The following is a 17,836-nucleotide window of genomic DNA, read 5'->3' as shown; positions in this document are numbered from 1 at the left end:
TAAAACACACGTAAGGAACATATCTGTTATCATATCAAATAATCATATAAAACAAAAAATAATCACTTACCTGCAACAAGCTTTGTCCTCACAGGCATTGAAGGTTCACTTGGCTCACCAAAACCAGCCTTATTCTCAGCAGTTACTCTAAATTCAAATTCAATTCCCTCTTTCAGCCCTTTCACTTCAAAGTGGAGGTCAGCAATTGTTTTCTTTGATGCTCGTGTCCATCTCATGCCCTTCTTTTCTTTCCTCTCAACCATGTACCCTGTTATATCACTTCCTCCATCATCGGCTGGTCTTTTCCAAGCAATGGTAACAGAATTTCCACAAACATTTTCAACTTCTGGCTTGGCTGGTGGGCCGGGGGGACCTGAAATAATTAATATGTCTTTTGAGAACCTTATTGCATTACATATGCAGCTATGCAGCATCACACACAAAGGAGAAGTATGGAAGTAATATATGAGAGAAAGAGTTTTTAACAATAAACATACCATATCTATCCACCATTTTCACTGGCTCAGAATGAGAGGCATCACCAGCTCCAGAATTATTGACAGCAGAAACCCGGAAGATGTACTCATTTCCCTGAATAAGTTTATTGGCAACAAAGTGGCAGTCAATAACATTTTCGGCAAGAATGGTCCAAAGGAGACGGCTTGTTTCTCTTTTCTCCAGTGTGTAATATTTGATTGGAGATCCTCCATCCTCATGAGGTGGTGTCCATGTCAAAGTGACCTTTTCAGAAGAAATTCCACTTGCTTCAACTGGCCCTGGTGGACCAGGAACATCTAAAATTGTTACTTTCACATTTTCCTCTTTGACACCAAATGGGTTACTTGCTGTGATTGTGTACTCTCCTGAATCCTTTCTACCGGCATACTTGATAGAAAGAGTAGAAGAAGAAGGTGTAGTTTCTATCTGACACACATCTGAAGGCTTGAAATACTTTCCAGACTTTGACCACACAGAAGTTGGTTGGGGTTTGCCCAGAATGCTTGTTGCAGTAATCACAATTGTATCTCCAGCTTTGACAGTAAGCCCCTCCTTGACTGTTGGATCGATTATAATTGTTGGTGCCGCTGCAAAATAATCAGTATATACACTAATCAGCATAATTATTTTTCATATTTGGATGATATAAAACATAATTTACTCACAATGCATGCACAAGAAAGAGCAATTGAGTCTTACCATATTCATCCGTGCACATAAGGGTATCTGTTTGTTCAGAGGGTTGACTTATTGCTCCAGCACCATTCTTTGCTCTGATTCTAAATTCATACTTGCAACCCTCTTGCAAGTCTGCTACAGTATATGCACAGTCGACAACATTTACTGTATTAGCCTTCACCCAGACCTTGGCTGGGAGATCACGTCTCTCAACAATGTAGCCTGTTAGCCTGTGTCCACCATCATACTGAGGTTCAGTCCATTGAAGTGTTACAGTGCTTCTAGTGATACTAATCACATCTGGTTTCCCAGGTGCATCTATAATGAAATATGTTCAAATAAATTATTAAATCAACCATACACAAATTGGGGAGGGTATATATTTTAATGACCCAAGCCTTTAAAATAACATTAACTTACCAATTGCATCCAAGGCAACCATTGGCTCAGTGGCAGGACTTGGTCTTCCAACACCAGCCAAATTAATAGCCATAACTCTGAACTCATACTCTAGACCCTCTGTTAAGCCAGTCACTTTGAAATCTCTCATCTTCAAAGGAGTTGGATTTGCTCTTTTCCATAACATGCTGTTTCTTTCCTTGAATTCAACGTGGTAGCCTGTATGCAAAAAATACTGTTTATTTATCTAATTGTTCTAGAATTGTTTTCTCCTAGCTATATTTTTATGAAAAAGTGTTATTATTGACTCATATTCATTTAATTACTTCTGTACCTGTGATTGGTGAGCCTCCAGTTTTCCTTGGATCTAACCATGTAAGAGTTGCTGAATCATGACGCATACTCATGACTTGTGGGGGAGGAGGTGAATCTGGTACATCTGAGGAAATAATCATGAGTAAGAAAGTGAGTTTTTTACACTTTGATATTATCTATAGTATATATTGACAATAAATTTAAAGTCCACTCACTGAATGGATGCTTGGCAACCATAGGCTCTGATTTGAGGCCTTCGCCAATTCCATATTTGTTTTCTGCACTCACTCTAAAGATGTATTCAGTTCCCTCATGGAGACCAGTCACTCTGAAAGTGTTTGTGTCCACAGATGAAAACACTGTAACCCACATGTTAGTAATAGAATCACGTTTCTCAAGAATGTAGTTGGTAACTTCTGATCCACCATCATCTTTAGGAGAACCCCATTTTAAGGTTGCACCATCTGCAGTCACTTCTTTGAACTTTATTGGTGCAGTTGGAATTCCTGGTTTACCAACAACTCTGACGAAAATTGTGGACTCTTTAGACCCAGCAGTGTTGCGAAGAGTGATGGTGTATTTTGAGGCATCTGTCCTTTGGCAGTCACGTATCAAGAGAGTTGTGTTTACAGCTGTCGATTCTACACACACTCTTCCTGTGTCTGTGAGATTTTCATCCTCCCCCTTCTTCCATGTGACAACAGGGACAGGCTTTCCACTGATAGGAATCTTGAGACGAACATTGCTTCCTTCTTTTGCAATGTAGTTCAAGTTAGGCAATTCCCGCAAGTCACAGCTTGGATAAACTATAACAGTATAGAAAAGGAATGGATAAGGAGCAGATTTGAAACACAATATACCAGAAAGAGCTAAAGGGCATTTTTATACAAATACAAAATTTGAAATCTCACCATTGACATCTTTGGCGATCACAGCAAGTTCTTTCACGGGACCATCACCAGAATCATTTGTTGCAAATACTCTATATTTGTATTCCCTTCCTTCAACAAGATCTTTTGCACTATATTGCATGTTCTTTGATCGAAGAAGCTCCTTCCATTTGTCTTCGCCATTAAGGACCTCAAGCACATATGCAATTATGCGACTTCCACCATCACTGATTGGTTTTTTCCAGGAAAGAGTACAAGAGTCCTTGGTTACAAGCAAGGTCTTGAAGTCCATAACTGGTCCAGGTTGTTCTGGAAGATATTGATAAGTTTACTTAATAATATATATCAGCAAAACTATTATAAAATATATATTGATAATTATATATATATATAATTTTTTTTTGCAATTGAGGATTACATGATCAAAAAATATCTTCCCTTACCAGAAGCTCTAACAGCATCCACAGTTTCACATGGTTCACCAATGCCATACTCATTTTGAGCCAGAACCCTGAAGCAATAAGATCTACCAGCCTCTAAACCATCAATCTTGAAAGATGTTTTAGTACAAGTGTTTGAAACATTTGACCATGCTTTCCTTTCTGCATCTCTTTTGTCAACAATGTAACCTGTAATCTCACTTCCACCATTAATTAGAGGTGCATCCCATAGGATGGAGGCACTGTCCTTTGATGACTCTTTTATCATCAGATTAAGTGGAGGTCCAGGGGTATCTGTTTAATTTTATAAGAGTTATACATACTTTAGTTAATATAAAATATTAAGAAAACTGTATCTGAATAAAAATAAAACTCTTAATATCACAGAACTCACCAAGGACCTTGACAATAACTGTGTACATCTTCATTCCGCTTACACTGTCAAGATTCAAAATGTATTTCCCTGCGTCGTATCTGTTTACTTTCTCAACAAAAACCAATGTATCAGTGTCTGTCGTCTTGATTATGATTCCTTGTCTGTCCTTAATGTTGGTGTTCATCTTGGCCCAGGTGACCCTGGGGGTTGGTCGACCCTTAATTGTGGCATGAAGTTTCATTTTACTTCCAGCCATTAGCACCAAAGTGTCCTTCAGCTCTGCGTCAAGCTCAGCCTCAGGAGCAACTGGAATAACATAGAAAGAATACATTAATATATATTTCTGGAATAAGTTACAAAATATTTTAATAATGTACTGTATTTTCATTTTTCATAAAATATATTAGAATTAACAAAATACACAATAAATGATTTTAAAGCTAGTACCAAAAACATCCTTGGCAATGTGTTTTTCAGGAACTTCACAAGGCTGGCTGAATCCAACTTTATTTACAGCAGTAACACGAAGTTGGTACTCTGAGTTCTCCAAGAGTCCAGTCACAACATAATTTGTATCCTGAAGGTTCTTTGGTACATTGCATCTTATCCAGTCTGTTGTGTTAGTTCTCTTGCATTCAACAAGGTATCCCAAAACTTCACTTCCACCATCATTTGCAGGCTTAGTCCAAGTTAGTCTAATTGTGCTGTTGGTGGTGTCTGTGACCTTGGGAGAAATGGGTGGGCCTGGAGGATCTGTAAATAAGTAAGAGGTACTGATAAAAGCTCTCACATATTTGTTGATATACAAGATATTGTGAATGGATTCTGATACTCACACAAAGGATCAAGAGCAGAGGCAGCATTAGATGGTTCACTGGGTTTGCCAAGGCCAGCTTTATTTACAGCAATGACCCTAAACTCATACTGAGCTCCCTCAGAGAGACTTCCAACCACAAGTGTTCTCTCCAGCAAGGGTTTTCTGTTCAGTTTGGTCCAGTTCACTTCCTTGGTTTCACGTTTCTCAACCATGTATCCAAGGATAGGTGATTTTCCATCATCAGATGGTTCCTTCCAGCTTACAGTCATACACTCCTTTGTGATGTTTGTAAGGACCGGTGGATCACATGCTCCAGGAACAGCTGTAAATGACAAGTACATTACAACACAGAAATGATATATCCAATCAATAAAATACATAAACCAATAGTAAGGTCTTACTGAAGGGATTCCTTGCCACAACAGGGTCGGATACAATGGCATCACCAGTACCATAGTGGTTCTCAGCACGAACACGGAACTGGTACTCGTGCCCCTCAATTAGTCTCTCCACTGAACATTCCATTGTATCACCGCTGATTTTAGCAGAAAACTGGGCCCAGTTTGCCCTGCTTGTCTCCCGTTTATCAACAACATAATTTGTTATTGGAGAACCACCATCGGCAAGAGGAGCCTCCCAGCACAACTTAATTCGATCTGAAACTATCTCATCAAACTTGATAGAGGCTGGTGGGCCAGGTATATCTGTGTAAGGGGAATGCATGATTATTATTTTGCAAAAAGGACACAAATATGCTATGGGCCCTATTTTAACGATCTGAAACGCAAGTGTCAAAGCGCAAAGCGCAAGTAACTTTGTGGGCGGGTCTTGGCGCTGTTGCTATTTTCCCGGCAGGATAAATGACTCTTGCGCCAGGCGCAAATCTAAAATGGGTTGGTCTGAAGTAGCTTCATTATTCATAGGTGTGGTTTGGGCGTTACGTGAAATAAACCAATCAGAGCGTCATCTCACATTCCCTTTAAGAGCAGACGCGTTTGTTCTAAAGCGGATTCCTATTGTAACGGCGGATTTGCCAGGCACGCGCCAGGAGCGGTTCACAGCCAAGGAGACCGACGTTCTCGTCAGGGACGTTGGGGATGGAGAAACACACCCAAATTAACTTCGGTTAAAAAGGCGTATGATAATTTGGGTAAATGTGTAAGCTAGATGTATGCTTTTATAATAAATTGTCTATCTATCTATCTATCTATCTATCTATCTATCTATCTATCTATCTATCTATCTATCTATCTATCTATCTATCTATCTATCTATCTATCTATCTATCTATAATCTATCTATCGTAATAATGTATGATTTGCAAAAATGAAAACTGCTGCTTCTGTGTAGATGAGAGAATCAAAGTGCATTCGCGTTGTGCACACGCTACATTGATTATGGCCAAGCATGCGCCCTTAAAATAGCATATGAATAACATGCGCAACGCGCCACTGACTTTAAACATTTTTTTCCTGGTTAGTAGCGCAATTGTTTTCTAAACCTGCAAAATAGCATGAAGGAACGTTTGCGCTGGAACACGCCTCCTCTTTGCGCTGAACCGCCCCGGGGAGCGCAAGTGTATTTCTTAGTTAACCGACGTGCTTCTGTGGAGGGAAAAGCGCGCTTTGCGCGGGTGCAAAATAGGAATGATACATGCGTCGGTGTACAAAGTCAATTGCGCTGGGTGCAAGATAGGGCCCAAAATGTCCAATTCACTTAGTAGTATTTAGACTAAACAATACAAATATAATTTTACTCACCTAAAACTTTGAGTTGTATTTCTGCAGTCGTAGAACCACTTGCATTTGCTGCAAGAATTCCATAATTTCCAGTATGAAGTTTAGTAACGGCATCAAGGCTCAGAGAAAAGAGATGTCTCTTTTGAGACATCTTGAATTCTTTGTCAGCTTTTAACAATTCTCCATTTTTGCTCCATGTAACCTTGGGCATTGGTTTGCCAAAAACTTCAGCTTCAAGACAAACATCTGACCCAGCCTTTACTGGCAACATCTTTTTCATCTGAATTGAAAGCTCTATTCTTGGAGGCACTATAGACAAGGAAACATGACATAAAATCAATAAGACAAATAGCAATTGAATAGCAACTTAGAAAACATTTTAAAAAATATTTTAAAAACATAAAAATACTTACCATTTTCTGCAGACACCAGAATGGGGTCAGTGATTTCAGATGGCCTGCTAATGTTAACTGCTGTCTTGGCAATTACCCTAAATTGGTACTTAGCACCCTCTTCTAACCCAGTTGCTGTGTACTCCTCACGAGGCACATTTTGACTACTTGTGTTGCAACGCACCCAAGTGTCTCCTGGAAGCCTCAAGGCCTCAACATAGTATCCAATTATCTTGCTTCCACCATCATTCTTTGGTTTAGTCCAAACCAGTGTAACTGTGTTCTTAGCAACATCAAGCACCTCTGGTTTTCCAGGAGCATCTATAATTTAAAAACAAAACAACAACAAAATATAGAACATAAATATCTAATACGCAAACATGTATACCTAAAAAATTTATTTTACATGCACATACCAACAGGTGTTCTTGCTGTGATGAACTCAGTTTTCTTGCTTGGTTTACCCTGTCCAGCTCGGTTAATAGCAGACACTCTGAAAGTGTACTCCAGACCCTCAATTAGGCCAGCACAAGGATATTCTGTTGTGCGAACAACAGAATCATTAGCCTTCACCCAAAGGAGACTGTTCCTCTCTTTGCGTTCAATATAGTATCCAGTAACTGGACTGCCACCATCAGACTCAGGCTTATCCCAAGCCACAAACATGCAGTCCTTGTTCACTTTGTTGATGCGGCAGTTCAAAGGTTCACCAGGAACATCTAAAAGAAAATTAAATTGTTAAACACTGACAAATATGTCTCATCATTTTTGTCATCAGTTACATGTTGACAGACACTGCTGATGCTTGCATTTCAACTTACCAAAGGGGAATTTAGCAACCATCCTTTCAGATGTAAGGGGGTCTGAAATACCAAATCTGTTCTCAGCACGAACACGGAAGACATATTCCTTTCCAGGAATAAGCTTTCCAATTCTGCAGCCAGCTTTCCCACAGCTGGAAAGAGCAGTAACCCAGTCACCTCTGCTTACATCACACTTCTCAACCACATAATTAGTGATATTGCTACCACCATCTTCAATAGGTTTGTTCCAAGAGAGTGTGCAGGCATCAGAATCAATGTCACTGATCTCAAATGGTGGCTCAGGTGGTCCAGGAATATCTGACACAAAAGAATGTTTGTAGAAAAATTAACTGCATGTTCACATAGCCCCTTATTATTGAAGGTGGTGATGATGACAAGTTCTAACCTCTGATGATGATTTTCAAAGTCTGGTCAACTTTTCCAGTGCTGTTCTCAGCAACAAGGCTGTATTCAGCACTGTCTTGTCTCGAAACATCCTTAATGATGAGCACACACATGTTCTGAGATTTGTGCACAGCGAGACGGCTTGATGAGACTACATTATTTTCTCCCCGTTTCCATTGGCACACTGGTGCTGGCTTTCCAGATACAAGAGCCTCAACCCTAAGTTTTGCTCCTGCCTTTGCAGTGACAAGTTCAGGCATGATGATTTTGGGCTCCACTGGGAAAAAAATACAAGATTTAACATGTTTTTAGTTGAAGTCTATTAATTCAAATGACTGAGTAACACATTAATTTTCTAACTTACACATCTGCTCCTTGATCTCATAAGCTTCTCTTGTCTCTGTGGGAAGACTAGAACCCATGGCATTTCTTGCTGCAACTCTGAAACGATATTTTCTTCCTTCCTTTAGTCCAGCAACAGAGATGCTCAAATCTTTTACGACTGTGTATGGTGTCCATTCCACCTTCTTCTCCTCCTTCTCCTTCTCCTCAACCACAGGTTCAGGTGGAGGAGGAGCCACAGGCTCTACACCAGGCTCAGCCTCAGCCTCACCCTCTACTGGTTTCTTGGGAGGCTTAGGCATTGGAAGCTCAAGATAGTCAATAATGTAGCCATCAATTTTAGCTCCGCCATCCCGCAATGGTTTCACCCATCCCACAGTTGCACTGTTCTTAGTAATCTCAAGAATATCAACCTTTTGTGGTGGGTCAGGCTTGCCTTAAGGAAGGAGACAGAATTGTTTTAGTAATACTATTTCAACAAAATCTTTAAAAGTGTTCTGGCTAAGAATGCACTTACTGATAGGATCAGAGGCCAGATAAGATTTTGGTGTAACTCTTGGGACTCCGGGACCATACTCGTTTACAGCTATGACCCGGAAGTAATACTCTGTTCCTGGGGCGAGATTGCTTACTTTAAATGTGGTGTTTTCAACATTAGCTTTCACTGTTGCCCAAGTCTTGCGATCAATTTCTCGTTTTTCAACCATGTAATGAGTGATGTTACTGCCACCATCATTTTCAGGTGGAGACCATGTGAGGTTGCAAGAGAACATTGTGATGTCAGTAACCTCAAGACCAACAACAGGTCCAGGTGAATCTGTTTTTAAAATGCAAAAACAAAAAATATATATATATTTAATTGAAAAGTTGGATATTTTAAGTATTTTCATAGATTCATATATAGATTCATATTCATATATTAACTTTATTCATCTGTTTCAGTTGTGTGTTTTTTTCCCACTAATTCCCCTTATATAAAAATAATCAGAAGAAGTTACGTGACTGAAACATTGAATAAACGGGAGCCTGTTTTTTACTTACCAAGTACTTTGACATTCACAAACACTGCCTTCTCTCCAGCTGGACTGGATAAAGTCAATGAATATTTGCCTGAATCATCACGAGAGCTTTCAGATATGACAAGGAATGTCATAGTGTCAATGAGATCAACATGGCCCTTCTGAACAACATTGTCTTTACCCATTCTCCTCCATAAGACCTTGGGAGCGGGTCTTCCTCTAATTGTTGCAACTAATCTTATTGGGCATCCAGCCCTAACTGTCAAACCTTTCTTCAGTTCTGCATCCAAATCAATCTCGGGGGCCTCTGAAGATTGGGGGGAAAAAAAGGATAAAAACACAAATTAGGACATAGAAGGTAATGTTGCTGAAAAGTTTATAGAAAAGTGTATGGAAACTCACCCAAGACTTCTCTTGGTGTCACAGCTCCCTCGAGATTTGTTGGCTGACTCAAGCCAACCTGATTTTGGGCAGAAACACGGAATTCATATTCAAGCTTCTCATCCAGGCTTGAGACTGTGAATTCTGTTCCGATCAACTGGGCAGCAACATTGCACCTTTTCCAGCCTTCATCCCCCTTCTTGCCTGTGCCCTTGACTCTGAGCTCAACTACATATCCAATAAGAGGAGCACCTCCGTCATATGTTGGCTTTGTCCATGCAAGAGTGACTGATGTCTTTGAGCTGTCAGCCACCTTTAAGTTACTAACGGGACCAGGAGGCTCTGCAAATAGAAAACCAAATAATAAATGTGGCTGTAAAGACAAAAACAAATAAACATTTCATCAAATATTGTAACTGGACATACCAACTGGATCTCTTGCAGTAAATGATCTGGATGGCTTGCTTGCATCACCAACCCCAATTTCATTTTCAGCCTTAACACGGAACTGGTATTCATGATTAGGCAGTAAACCTGTAACAGTCATCTGTGTCCCTGCAATTGGGGACTTAACAACAGGGCCCCACCGAATGGCATGCTCTTCTTTTTTCTCAAGAATATAACCAGTGATAGGTTTTCCACCATCATTATCAGGAGAACACCACATAACAACCATTTCTTCTTTTGTAATTTTAGTCACTTCTGGAGCATCTGGTGCACCTGGTCTGTTAAACTGGGTCCTTGCAACAATAGACTCAGTTTCAACAGCAGGACCAGCACCCATTTTGTTTTCAGCTCTCACTCGGAATATGTATTCATTTCCTTCGATAAGGCGAGTAACTTTAGCTGAATTGGTAATTACAGCTGCTGAATGAATTGACCATACTCCTCTCTTTGTCTCACATTTTTCTATGATGTAGTTATAGATCTCACAACCACCATCATCTTCTGGTACTTCCCATGTAAGCTTGCATCTGTCCACAGAAATATCTGACACTTTCAGATCTCTAATAGGACCTGGTCTATCCAGAACATTCACCTTGGCCTCAGCAGTACAGGTTCCAGCAGCATTTGTTCCAGTAATTATGTATTTTCCAGTATCTCCACGTCTTGAACTTGTGAGCAGGAATTTAGTGAAGTTGGTGCCAGTTTCAACTTGCACTCTTGGGCTTTTGGTGATATCTCCAGTGACACCTTCTTTAGACCATTTTATATCAGGCTGAGGTTTACCTATAACCTCTGCCTCAATTGGAACTGCATCTCCAGCTTTAACAACAAGAACTCCCATCAGTTTGACTTTGAGCTCTGGCTGTACAAGTTCCTCCTTTACAAGAACTTCATCTGTTGTCACCCAGTTACTCTCTCCTCCCTCATTCTTTGTTTGAACTCTAAATTGATAAATTTGGTTCTCAATACATCTGTCAGCCATGAAATAGGTTTCCTTTATTGCACCTTTGTGTAATCTTTCCCATTCATCTGCTTCTTTAGGCTTCTTTTCAATATGGTAAGCAAGGTTTCGACTACCACCATCATATTCTGGTTTCTTCCATTTGAGGAAGACAAATGTCTTGCCAATTTCAGTGATTTGGAAGTTCTCTGGCTCACCAGGTTTCTCAACTGGGTCAACAGCAAGGACTGGTGCTTTTGTTTCAGTTGGTGGACCAACACCAATTTTATTCTCTGCACTCACACGGAAGAAATATTCGCAATTCTCAACAAGTGGAGCTTTGACAAGTCGTTTGGTGCAGTCAGATGTAACAACTGTCCATCCCCTTTGACTTGGTTGTCGGCACTCAATTTTATAATTAGTAATTTCAGTGCCACCGTTATCCTCTGGATTTTCCCAAGACACCATACATGACTCTTTAGTCACATAAGCAACCTTCAAATTCTGACAGGCTCCAGGAATATCAAGTACATTAACAATAATTGTAGCATGTGCTTGACCACTGCTGTTCTTTGCTTGAATTGCATATTTTCCATAATCAGCTCTAACAGCTTCCTGAATTACCAGCTCAACAAGAGGGAAGTTATTGTTCATCTCAGTGCGTTTATCTCTGCCTAAAGCTCTTGCATCTTTAGTCCAAGTGATTTCTGGATCAGGTCTGCCCTTTACACGGGTCACAAGGTTGATGATTTGCCCTGCTCTAACTGTAAGGAGGTCACGGCAAGCAACATCAACAGTTACGTCGGGGGGAACAAGAATGTCCTTGGCAAGCACAGTTTCTGTGAGTTCTCTTGGCTCACCATCTCCAACTTTGTTTGAGGCTCTAATACGGAATCTGTACTCTGTGCCTTCACTAAGTCCAGGTACTCTAAATGCACAAAACTTAATTAGATCCTTATTTATTCTGTCCCACTGTGCAGAACCTGATTTCTGGCATTCAACAACATAGCCTAAGATGGGGCTGCCACCATCTCTGGAAGGTTTGGTCCATACCAAATCTGCATATGACTTGCTCCAGTCCTTCAGCTTAATGTTACTCGGAGGCCCTGGAGGACTAATTGGACGTTTAGCTTTCACAGGGTCTGATGGATATGAAGGCTCACTTACACCAGCAACATTTTCAGCAAAGATTCTAAATTCATAGCTGTTGCCTTCAAACAGACTGCACACCCTGTATCTAACATCCAAGACTGGTGTTTTATTGACACGTATCCATTTTCCGGTCATCTCCCTGCGCTCAACAATGTAGCCACTCACAGGGCTTCCACCATCTGTTTCTGGTTCAGTCCATGACACTGTTACAGCATTTTCTGTTATATCAGAACATGTTGGTTGGCAAGGAGGGCCTGGTGGATCAAACATATGCTTGGCAATAGTGGGAGGACTTTCAAGGGCAGCTCCAATGCCAATTTTGTTCTCGGCACGTACACGCACAATATATTCACGTCCCTTCTCCAAACGTGGGACTTTGGCCTTTGTGCTGGTACTTCCAGAACTCACAACTGACCATGGCTCCCAAGGCTTCTTGATATCCTTCTTCTCTACAACATAGTTCATCAAAGGTGCACCCCCATCATCTTTTGGTGGACGCCACTGGATTATCATATGATCAGGGGTAACCTCAAGGATATTTACAGGACCAACTGGAGCAGATGGAACATCAAGGACTGTGACATGTAGAGCAACAGATTTGCTTCCAGCAGGATTTGCCACAGTAAGTATAAACTCTCCACTGTCATTTCTGACACATTCACTAATAGTCAAGACAGTTGAATTTTCCTCAGTAACAATCTTAAATGTGCCCTCAGTTTTAAGCTCATTTCCTTCACTTTGCCACTTGGCTGTTGGAGTTGGGATTCCATGCATGACTGCTGGGAGGACAATTGTACTTCCAGCTTTGACAACAAGACCCTCAATAAGCTTCACATCAACTTCAATAGTTGGAGCCACTGAAAAAGAATATTATCATAATGAAATGTAAAATTATGTTGTAATTTTTCAATAAAAAATAAAATTATATAATAAAATATATTATATATCTTACAGGTTTTTTCCTGGCAAGTAATTGGCACAGTGGTGTCTGGTCGACTAATGCCAATTGCATTTTGTGATTTTACACGGAATCTATAGGTTTTGCCCTCCACAAGTCCAGTTACATGGCATTGAGGATTGCTGACAGTCTTGAAGGTCACCCAGTCTGTGGAACCTTCTTCTTGATGCTCAACAATGAATCCAGTGATCTCACTTCCACCTGTACGTTCAGGCCACTCCCACTGAAGCCATACTTCAGTTTTGTCTGCATCCACATGATGCAGATTCTTGGGTGGACCAGGGGGATCTTTAAGTAAAAATATACAAATTAATTCAACAAACTGTTATAAAAAGTCAAGAATTAGAAAAATAATATTAAATTTAATACTTACAAAGAGGATCAACTGCCTTGATGGGCTTGTTGGTTTCAACAAATGCACTCCTGCCAAACTGATTCTCAGATGCAACTCTAAAGAGATACTGAATTCCCTCCATCAGATATTGAGCCATGAGGCTCAGCTTTTTGGATGCAGCACACACTGAAACCCAGTTCTCAGCTGCAACATCTTTCTTTTGCACAATATAGTGGGAGATCACAGCACCACCATCATCTTCTGGCTTTTGCCATGTCAGGTAAGCTGACTCACTTGTGATTTCAGAGATGGTAAGATTCCTTGGAGGTCCAGGTTTATCTAAATCAAAAAGAAAAGGAGTCATTGTGGCTCTACTATGGGTATCTACAGTATTTAATTATACATACTGTGTGTACTGAATTTCATTGTAATCCTGTTACAATGTTAATAATCTATCTATCTATCTGTCTATCTATCTATCTATCTATCTATCTATCTATCTATCTATCTATCTATCTATCTATCTATCTATCTATCTATCTATCTATCTATCTATCTATCTATCTATCTATCTATCTATCTATCTATCTATCGTTAAGAGTTGTTCTTAAAACATTCATACCAAGAGCAAGAACAGTGCAGGTAGCAGATTTCGATCCAGCTGCATTCTGAATAGTGATAGTATAATTTCCACTGTCAGCACGGGTACACTTCTTAATGTGAAGTTTGCTTCCGCTTGCTGTGACCTCTATAAGGCAATGAGCAGGAACTTCACCATCATTCTTTTTCCAAGAGACAGTGGGTATTGGCATGCCCTTAATTGTGGCACTGAGTGTGATGTCTGTCCCAACCATGGCAAGGTGATCACGAGCCATATTGCCATGTAACAGCAACTCTGGCTCCTCTGCATAAGAATTGAGATGAGAAAGATAGAAATATGAATTAATAGATTTTTAATTGATTACTTTCCAATATGCGAAAAAACATACTTCAAGTTACAGGGGGAGAGTAGTATTATAAAACAATAACTACTTTTCAATAATACTCTTATGCATTTTCTGAATATGTAAATAAAAAGAAAGAAATTACCAAGTCTGTCATGAACTTTCACTGGTTCCTTGACATATGCAGGTTCAGATTTTCCAGCTGCATTCACAGCCATAATTCTGAATTCGAACTCTCCACCTTCTGGTAGTTTTGTCACAACAAACTTGGTGTCTGGGCATGATTCAGGAGTTTCATTTGCCTGGATCCATTCGACTGCACCAGGCTTCCGATACTCAATCAAGTAGCCAAAGATTTTGCCTTTACCATCATGACGAGGAACACGCCATGATAGATTCACAGAATCTTTAGTCTTGTCAACAGCTTCAGGCAAAACAGGTGGGCTTGGCAGAACTATTAAGAATAAGTTGAATAAGTGGAAAAAGAATGATCAAAATATAAGCATTAAGAGAATGAAACCATCAAAACACTAGGGCTTACCAATGGGATCCTTAGCAAGAATAGGTTTACTTGGAGGGCTAGGATCTCCAGTGCCAATTTCATTCTCTGCCATTACACGGAATTCATATTCACAGCCTTCAACCAGGTCTTGTACCCTATACTGTGTAGCAGGGTAAATTGGATCTCTGGTTGCACGAGACCATCTCTTAGCTGAAGGCTCCTTCCTCTCTAAGATATAGTTTGTGATGGGCTTTCCACCATCACGAGGACGGTTCCAAATCACCAGTGCTGAATCATGAAAGATGTCTTTTACAGTGGGTTGCTCAGGCGCCTCAGGTACCCCTGTAATTATGTGTAAGATATTAGGAACAAAACACATTTTTACAGCTTTAATGTTCAATTGATTGTTTTGTGAGTGTTTTAACATACTGAATAGATCTTTAGCTTTCATCTCTTTTGACTCCAGTGGGTCACTTATACCATACATGTTCTCAGCACTAATTCTCATGACGTATTCACGACCCTCTACAAGCTTAGGTACTTTGCAGTGGGTTTTTGTGGAGGCAGATGTTACAGTTGTCCACATGTCTCTGTTTACATCTCTCTTTTCAATGACGTAGTTAGAAATTTCACATCCACCATCATCAAGAGGGGGCTTCCAAGAAATAACCATGTGATCTTTGTGAACTTCCTCAAAGACAACTGGGCCCTCTGGAGGCAATGGTCGATCTAAAAAATGCACAGAATATTCAGATAGATTGCTTGTTAGTTATAAGCCCAAAATATGTATTTTTACTCATCATATTGTTTTAAAGTTAAGTAAACATTTTTTCTATCGTTTCATGAGACTTACCTGCAACTGTGATATTGCAAATGCCTTTACGTGCACCAGTACAGTTTTCAACAGTCACACAGTATCTGCCACTGTGCCCACGCTGAGCTTTCATAATACCAAGACACATTGTGGTAAGAGTATTGTTGAACTTGATATGGTTGTCTGCTTTCAGTTCATTGTCATCCCTTGACCAGATGATAGATGGGGCTGGTTTTCCAGTGTAACGCCCCTGGAGTGCAAAGCTTTCACCAACCCGCACAACAACCTTATCACGGAAGTCAAGCTCAATTGTAGGAGGCTCTAAAATTAAAAAATAATAATAATCATATTATTGACGTCATTTTTATTTAATAAATAGAATTAGAGATTTATAATAATAATAGTGGTGTACATAACGAAAAACACTTGAAAAACAAAAACAAATAACTCACCAAGTTCGTCTTTACATGTAATTGGCTTAGTGGAGAAGGATGGTTTGCCAGGACCAACTTCATTCACTGCACTGACACGGAATTCATAGGTGTCGCCTTCTCTGAGACCATCATAAGTATATCTCCTATCCATCAGTTTCTCTTTGGTCAGTCTGGCAAACTTGTCTTTGCCAATCATGCGAGCCTCAAGAATGTAAGATATCACCTCAGATCCTCCATCATACTTAGGTGGCTTCCAAGTCATACTGATATAGTCTTTAGTGATGGTAGTCACCTCAAGATCTTCTGGACGGTCTGGAGCATCTAGTAAAAAGAGACCAAATGATGATTAGCTACCATCCATGCTGAATACTATTTTACAGCTGCATTACTTGGTCAATAGTTTAAAGCTATTTTAAATCCAGGAAAAAAATAATAAAAGAAAAATACTTACTGATGCGATCTTTAATCACAATTTCGCATGATGTTTGACTGAAAGGTCCTACTCCAATTACATTTTCAGCTGCAACTCTGAAGAAATATGCCTTTTTTAGCACCAGATTATTTACTACAGCATTTTGTCTGCCAGCTGTGTAGGAGCAAGATGTCCAAGCCTTGCGCTCTGCTTCACGTTTCTCAATTATGTAGTTGGAGATGGCAGATCCACCATCATTATCAGGAAAAAACCAGTTCAACTTGCATGAATCACTTGTAAGACTTTCTGCTGTGAATGGTGCCCCCACCGGACCAGGGACATCTGAAGAAGCAAAATAAAATAAGTAAATGTAAATTCTCTAATGTAGCTATTTCATAGTAATATAGACTATTTGTGTCTGATAATTCTCACTTACCAAGTACATCAACAATAATAGACCTCTTCACCTCTCCTCCATCATTATTGGCTGTTATTGTATAAACACCTCGTTGTGCCCTTGTGCAGTCTTTGATTACCATTGAGCAGCTGATTGAAGTGGTTTCAATAACAGCTTCCGGTGGGACTGGGTACCCATCTCTGCTCCATGCTATCACAGGTGGAGGTTGGCCTGACACATAAGCCAGGATACGAATAACACCTCCAGCATGAATAACCATCTTCTCCTTTACTGAAATGTCCAGGTCAAGGACTGGCAAAACTGAAATGACAAAAATTATCATTAATTTCATATTACATACATCATATTGCGGTTGAGTTATTTATCACAGGCTTTTTACTTCCTCTTCAGGAGAGAGCAGTTCTCAGTGCCATTGAATTAGTGCATTTCTTCACTAAAATACAGGTTTGTGTACATTTTATTTTATCTATAAAATCGTTAATGATGCCTGCATCAAATGGATGATTTTATTTATTAAAGGGTTAGTTCACCCAAAAATGAAGTTTCTGTCATTAATCACTCTCCCTCATGTCGTTCCAAACCCTTAAGACCTTCGTTCATCTTTGGAACACAAATTAGGTTTATTGATTAAGTCCGATAGCTCAGGGGGGACTCCATTGACAGCTATTTAATTAACACTTTGAAAGCTTAGAAAGACATCATTTAAATAGTCCATGTGACTACAGTGGTTCAACCTTAATTTTATGAAGTGACGAGAATAGTTTTTGTGTGCCAAAAAAACGAAGTAACGACTTTATTCAACAATTTCTTCTCCTCCGTATCAGTTTCCGTGGAGCTCTCGTGAGCACCTACCTTTCTTGGCCTTCAAAGTGTTAATTAAATAGCTGTCAATGGAGCCCCCCCTGAGCCATCGGACTTCATCAATATAGAGTGTATGAATTTTTATTTAGATTTTAGATCTTTTTGCACACAAACATGTTGAATTAC

General features: G+C 39.8%; 1 protein-coding gene across 1 annotated transcript in view; it reads right to left on the bottom strand.

Annotated features, from left to right (window-relative positions):
• The window catches only part of ttn.1 (titin, tandem duplicate 1), a 137,637-nt gene that overhangs the window by 43,313 nt on the left and 76,488 nt on the right, over window positions 1-17,836 (bottom strand). The window contains exons 139-170 of the mRNA XM_081368711.1: window positions 16,868-17,149; window positions 16,471-16,773; window positions 16,038-16,340; window positions 15,625-15,906; window positions 15,201-15,500; window positions 14,811-15,113; window positions 14,415-14,723; window positions 13,948-14,229; window positions 13,365-13,664; window positions 12,986-13,279; window positions 9,921-12,890; window positions 9,516-9,836; window positions 9,136-9,420; window positions 8,612-8,911; window positions 8,117-8,530; window positions 7,754-8,029; window positions 7,366-7,665; window positions 6,961-7,263; window positions 6,566-6,865; window positions 6,174-6,461; window positions 4,815-5,117; window positions 4,433-4,735; window positions 4,044-4,349; window positions 3,615-3,902; window positions 3,224-3,514; window positions 2,802-3,089; window positions 2,106-2,696; window positions 1,910-2,014; window positions 1,597-1,794; window positions 1,198-1,494; window positions 498-1,085; window positions 71-373 (exon numbers count right to left, since the gene is read on the bottom strand). Of these exons, the coding sequence (XP_081224837.1) occupies window positions 71-373; window positions 498-1,085; window positions 1,198-1,494; window positions 1,597-1,794; window positions 1,910-2,014; window positions 2,106-2,696; window positions 2,802-3,089; window positions 3,224-3,514; window positions 3,615-3,902; window positions 4,044-4,349; window positions 4,433-4,735; window positions 4,815-5,117; window positions 6,174-6,461; window positions 6,566-6,865; window positions 6,961-7,263; window positions 7,366-7,665; window positions 7,754-8,029; window positions 8,117-8,530; window positions 8,612-8,911; window positions 9,136-9,420; window positions 9,516-9,836; window positions 9,921-12,890; window positions 12,986-13,279; window positions 13,365-13,664; window positions 13,948-14,229; window positions 14,415-14,723; window positions 14,811-15,113; window positions 15,201-15,500; window positions 15,625-15,906; window positions 16,038-16,340; window positions 16,471-16,773; window positions 16,868-17,149 (12,576 nt within the window). The remainder of the gene's footprint in view (window positions 1-70; window positions 374-497; window positions 1,086-1,197; window positions 1,495-1,596; window positions 1,795-1,909; window positions 2,015-2,105; window positions 2,697-2,801; window positions 3,090-3,223; window positions 3,515-3,614; window positions 3,903-4,043; window positions 4,350-4,432; window positions 4,736-4,814; window positions 5,118-6,173; window positions 6,462-6,565; window positions 6,866-6,960; window positions 7,264-7,365; window positions 7,666-7,753; window positions 8,030-8,116; window positions 8,531-8,611; window positions 8,912-9,135; window positions 9,421-9,515; window positions 9,837-9,920; window positions 12,891-12,985; window positions 13,280-13,364; window positions 13,665-13,947; window positions 14,230-14,414; window positions 14,724-14,810; window positions 15,114-15,200; window positions 15,501-15,624; window positions 15,907-16,037; window positions 16,341-16,470; window positions 16,774-16,867; window positions 17,150-17,836) is intronic.

This window comes from Scardinius erythrophthalmus, assembly GCF_964197995.2.
Source record: "Scardinius erythrophthalmus genome assembly, chromosome: 6".
Taxonomy (NCBI): Eukaryota; Metazoa; Chordata; class Actinopteri; order Cypriniformes; family Leuciscidae; genus Scardinius; species Scardinius erythrophthalmus.
Note: the sequence above shows the minus strand (reverse complement) of the source record. Positions and strands in the feature narration are given on the sequence as shown.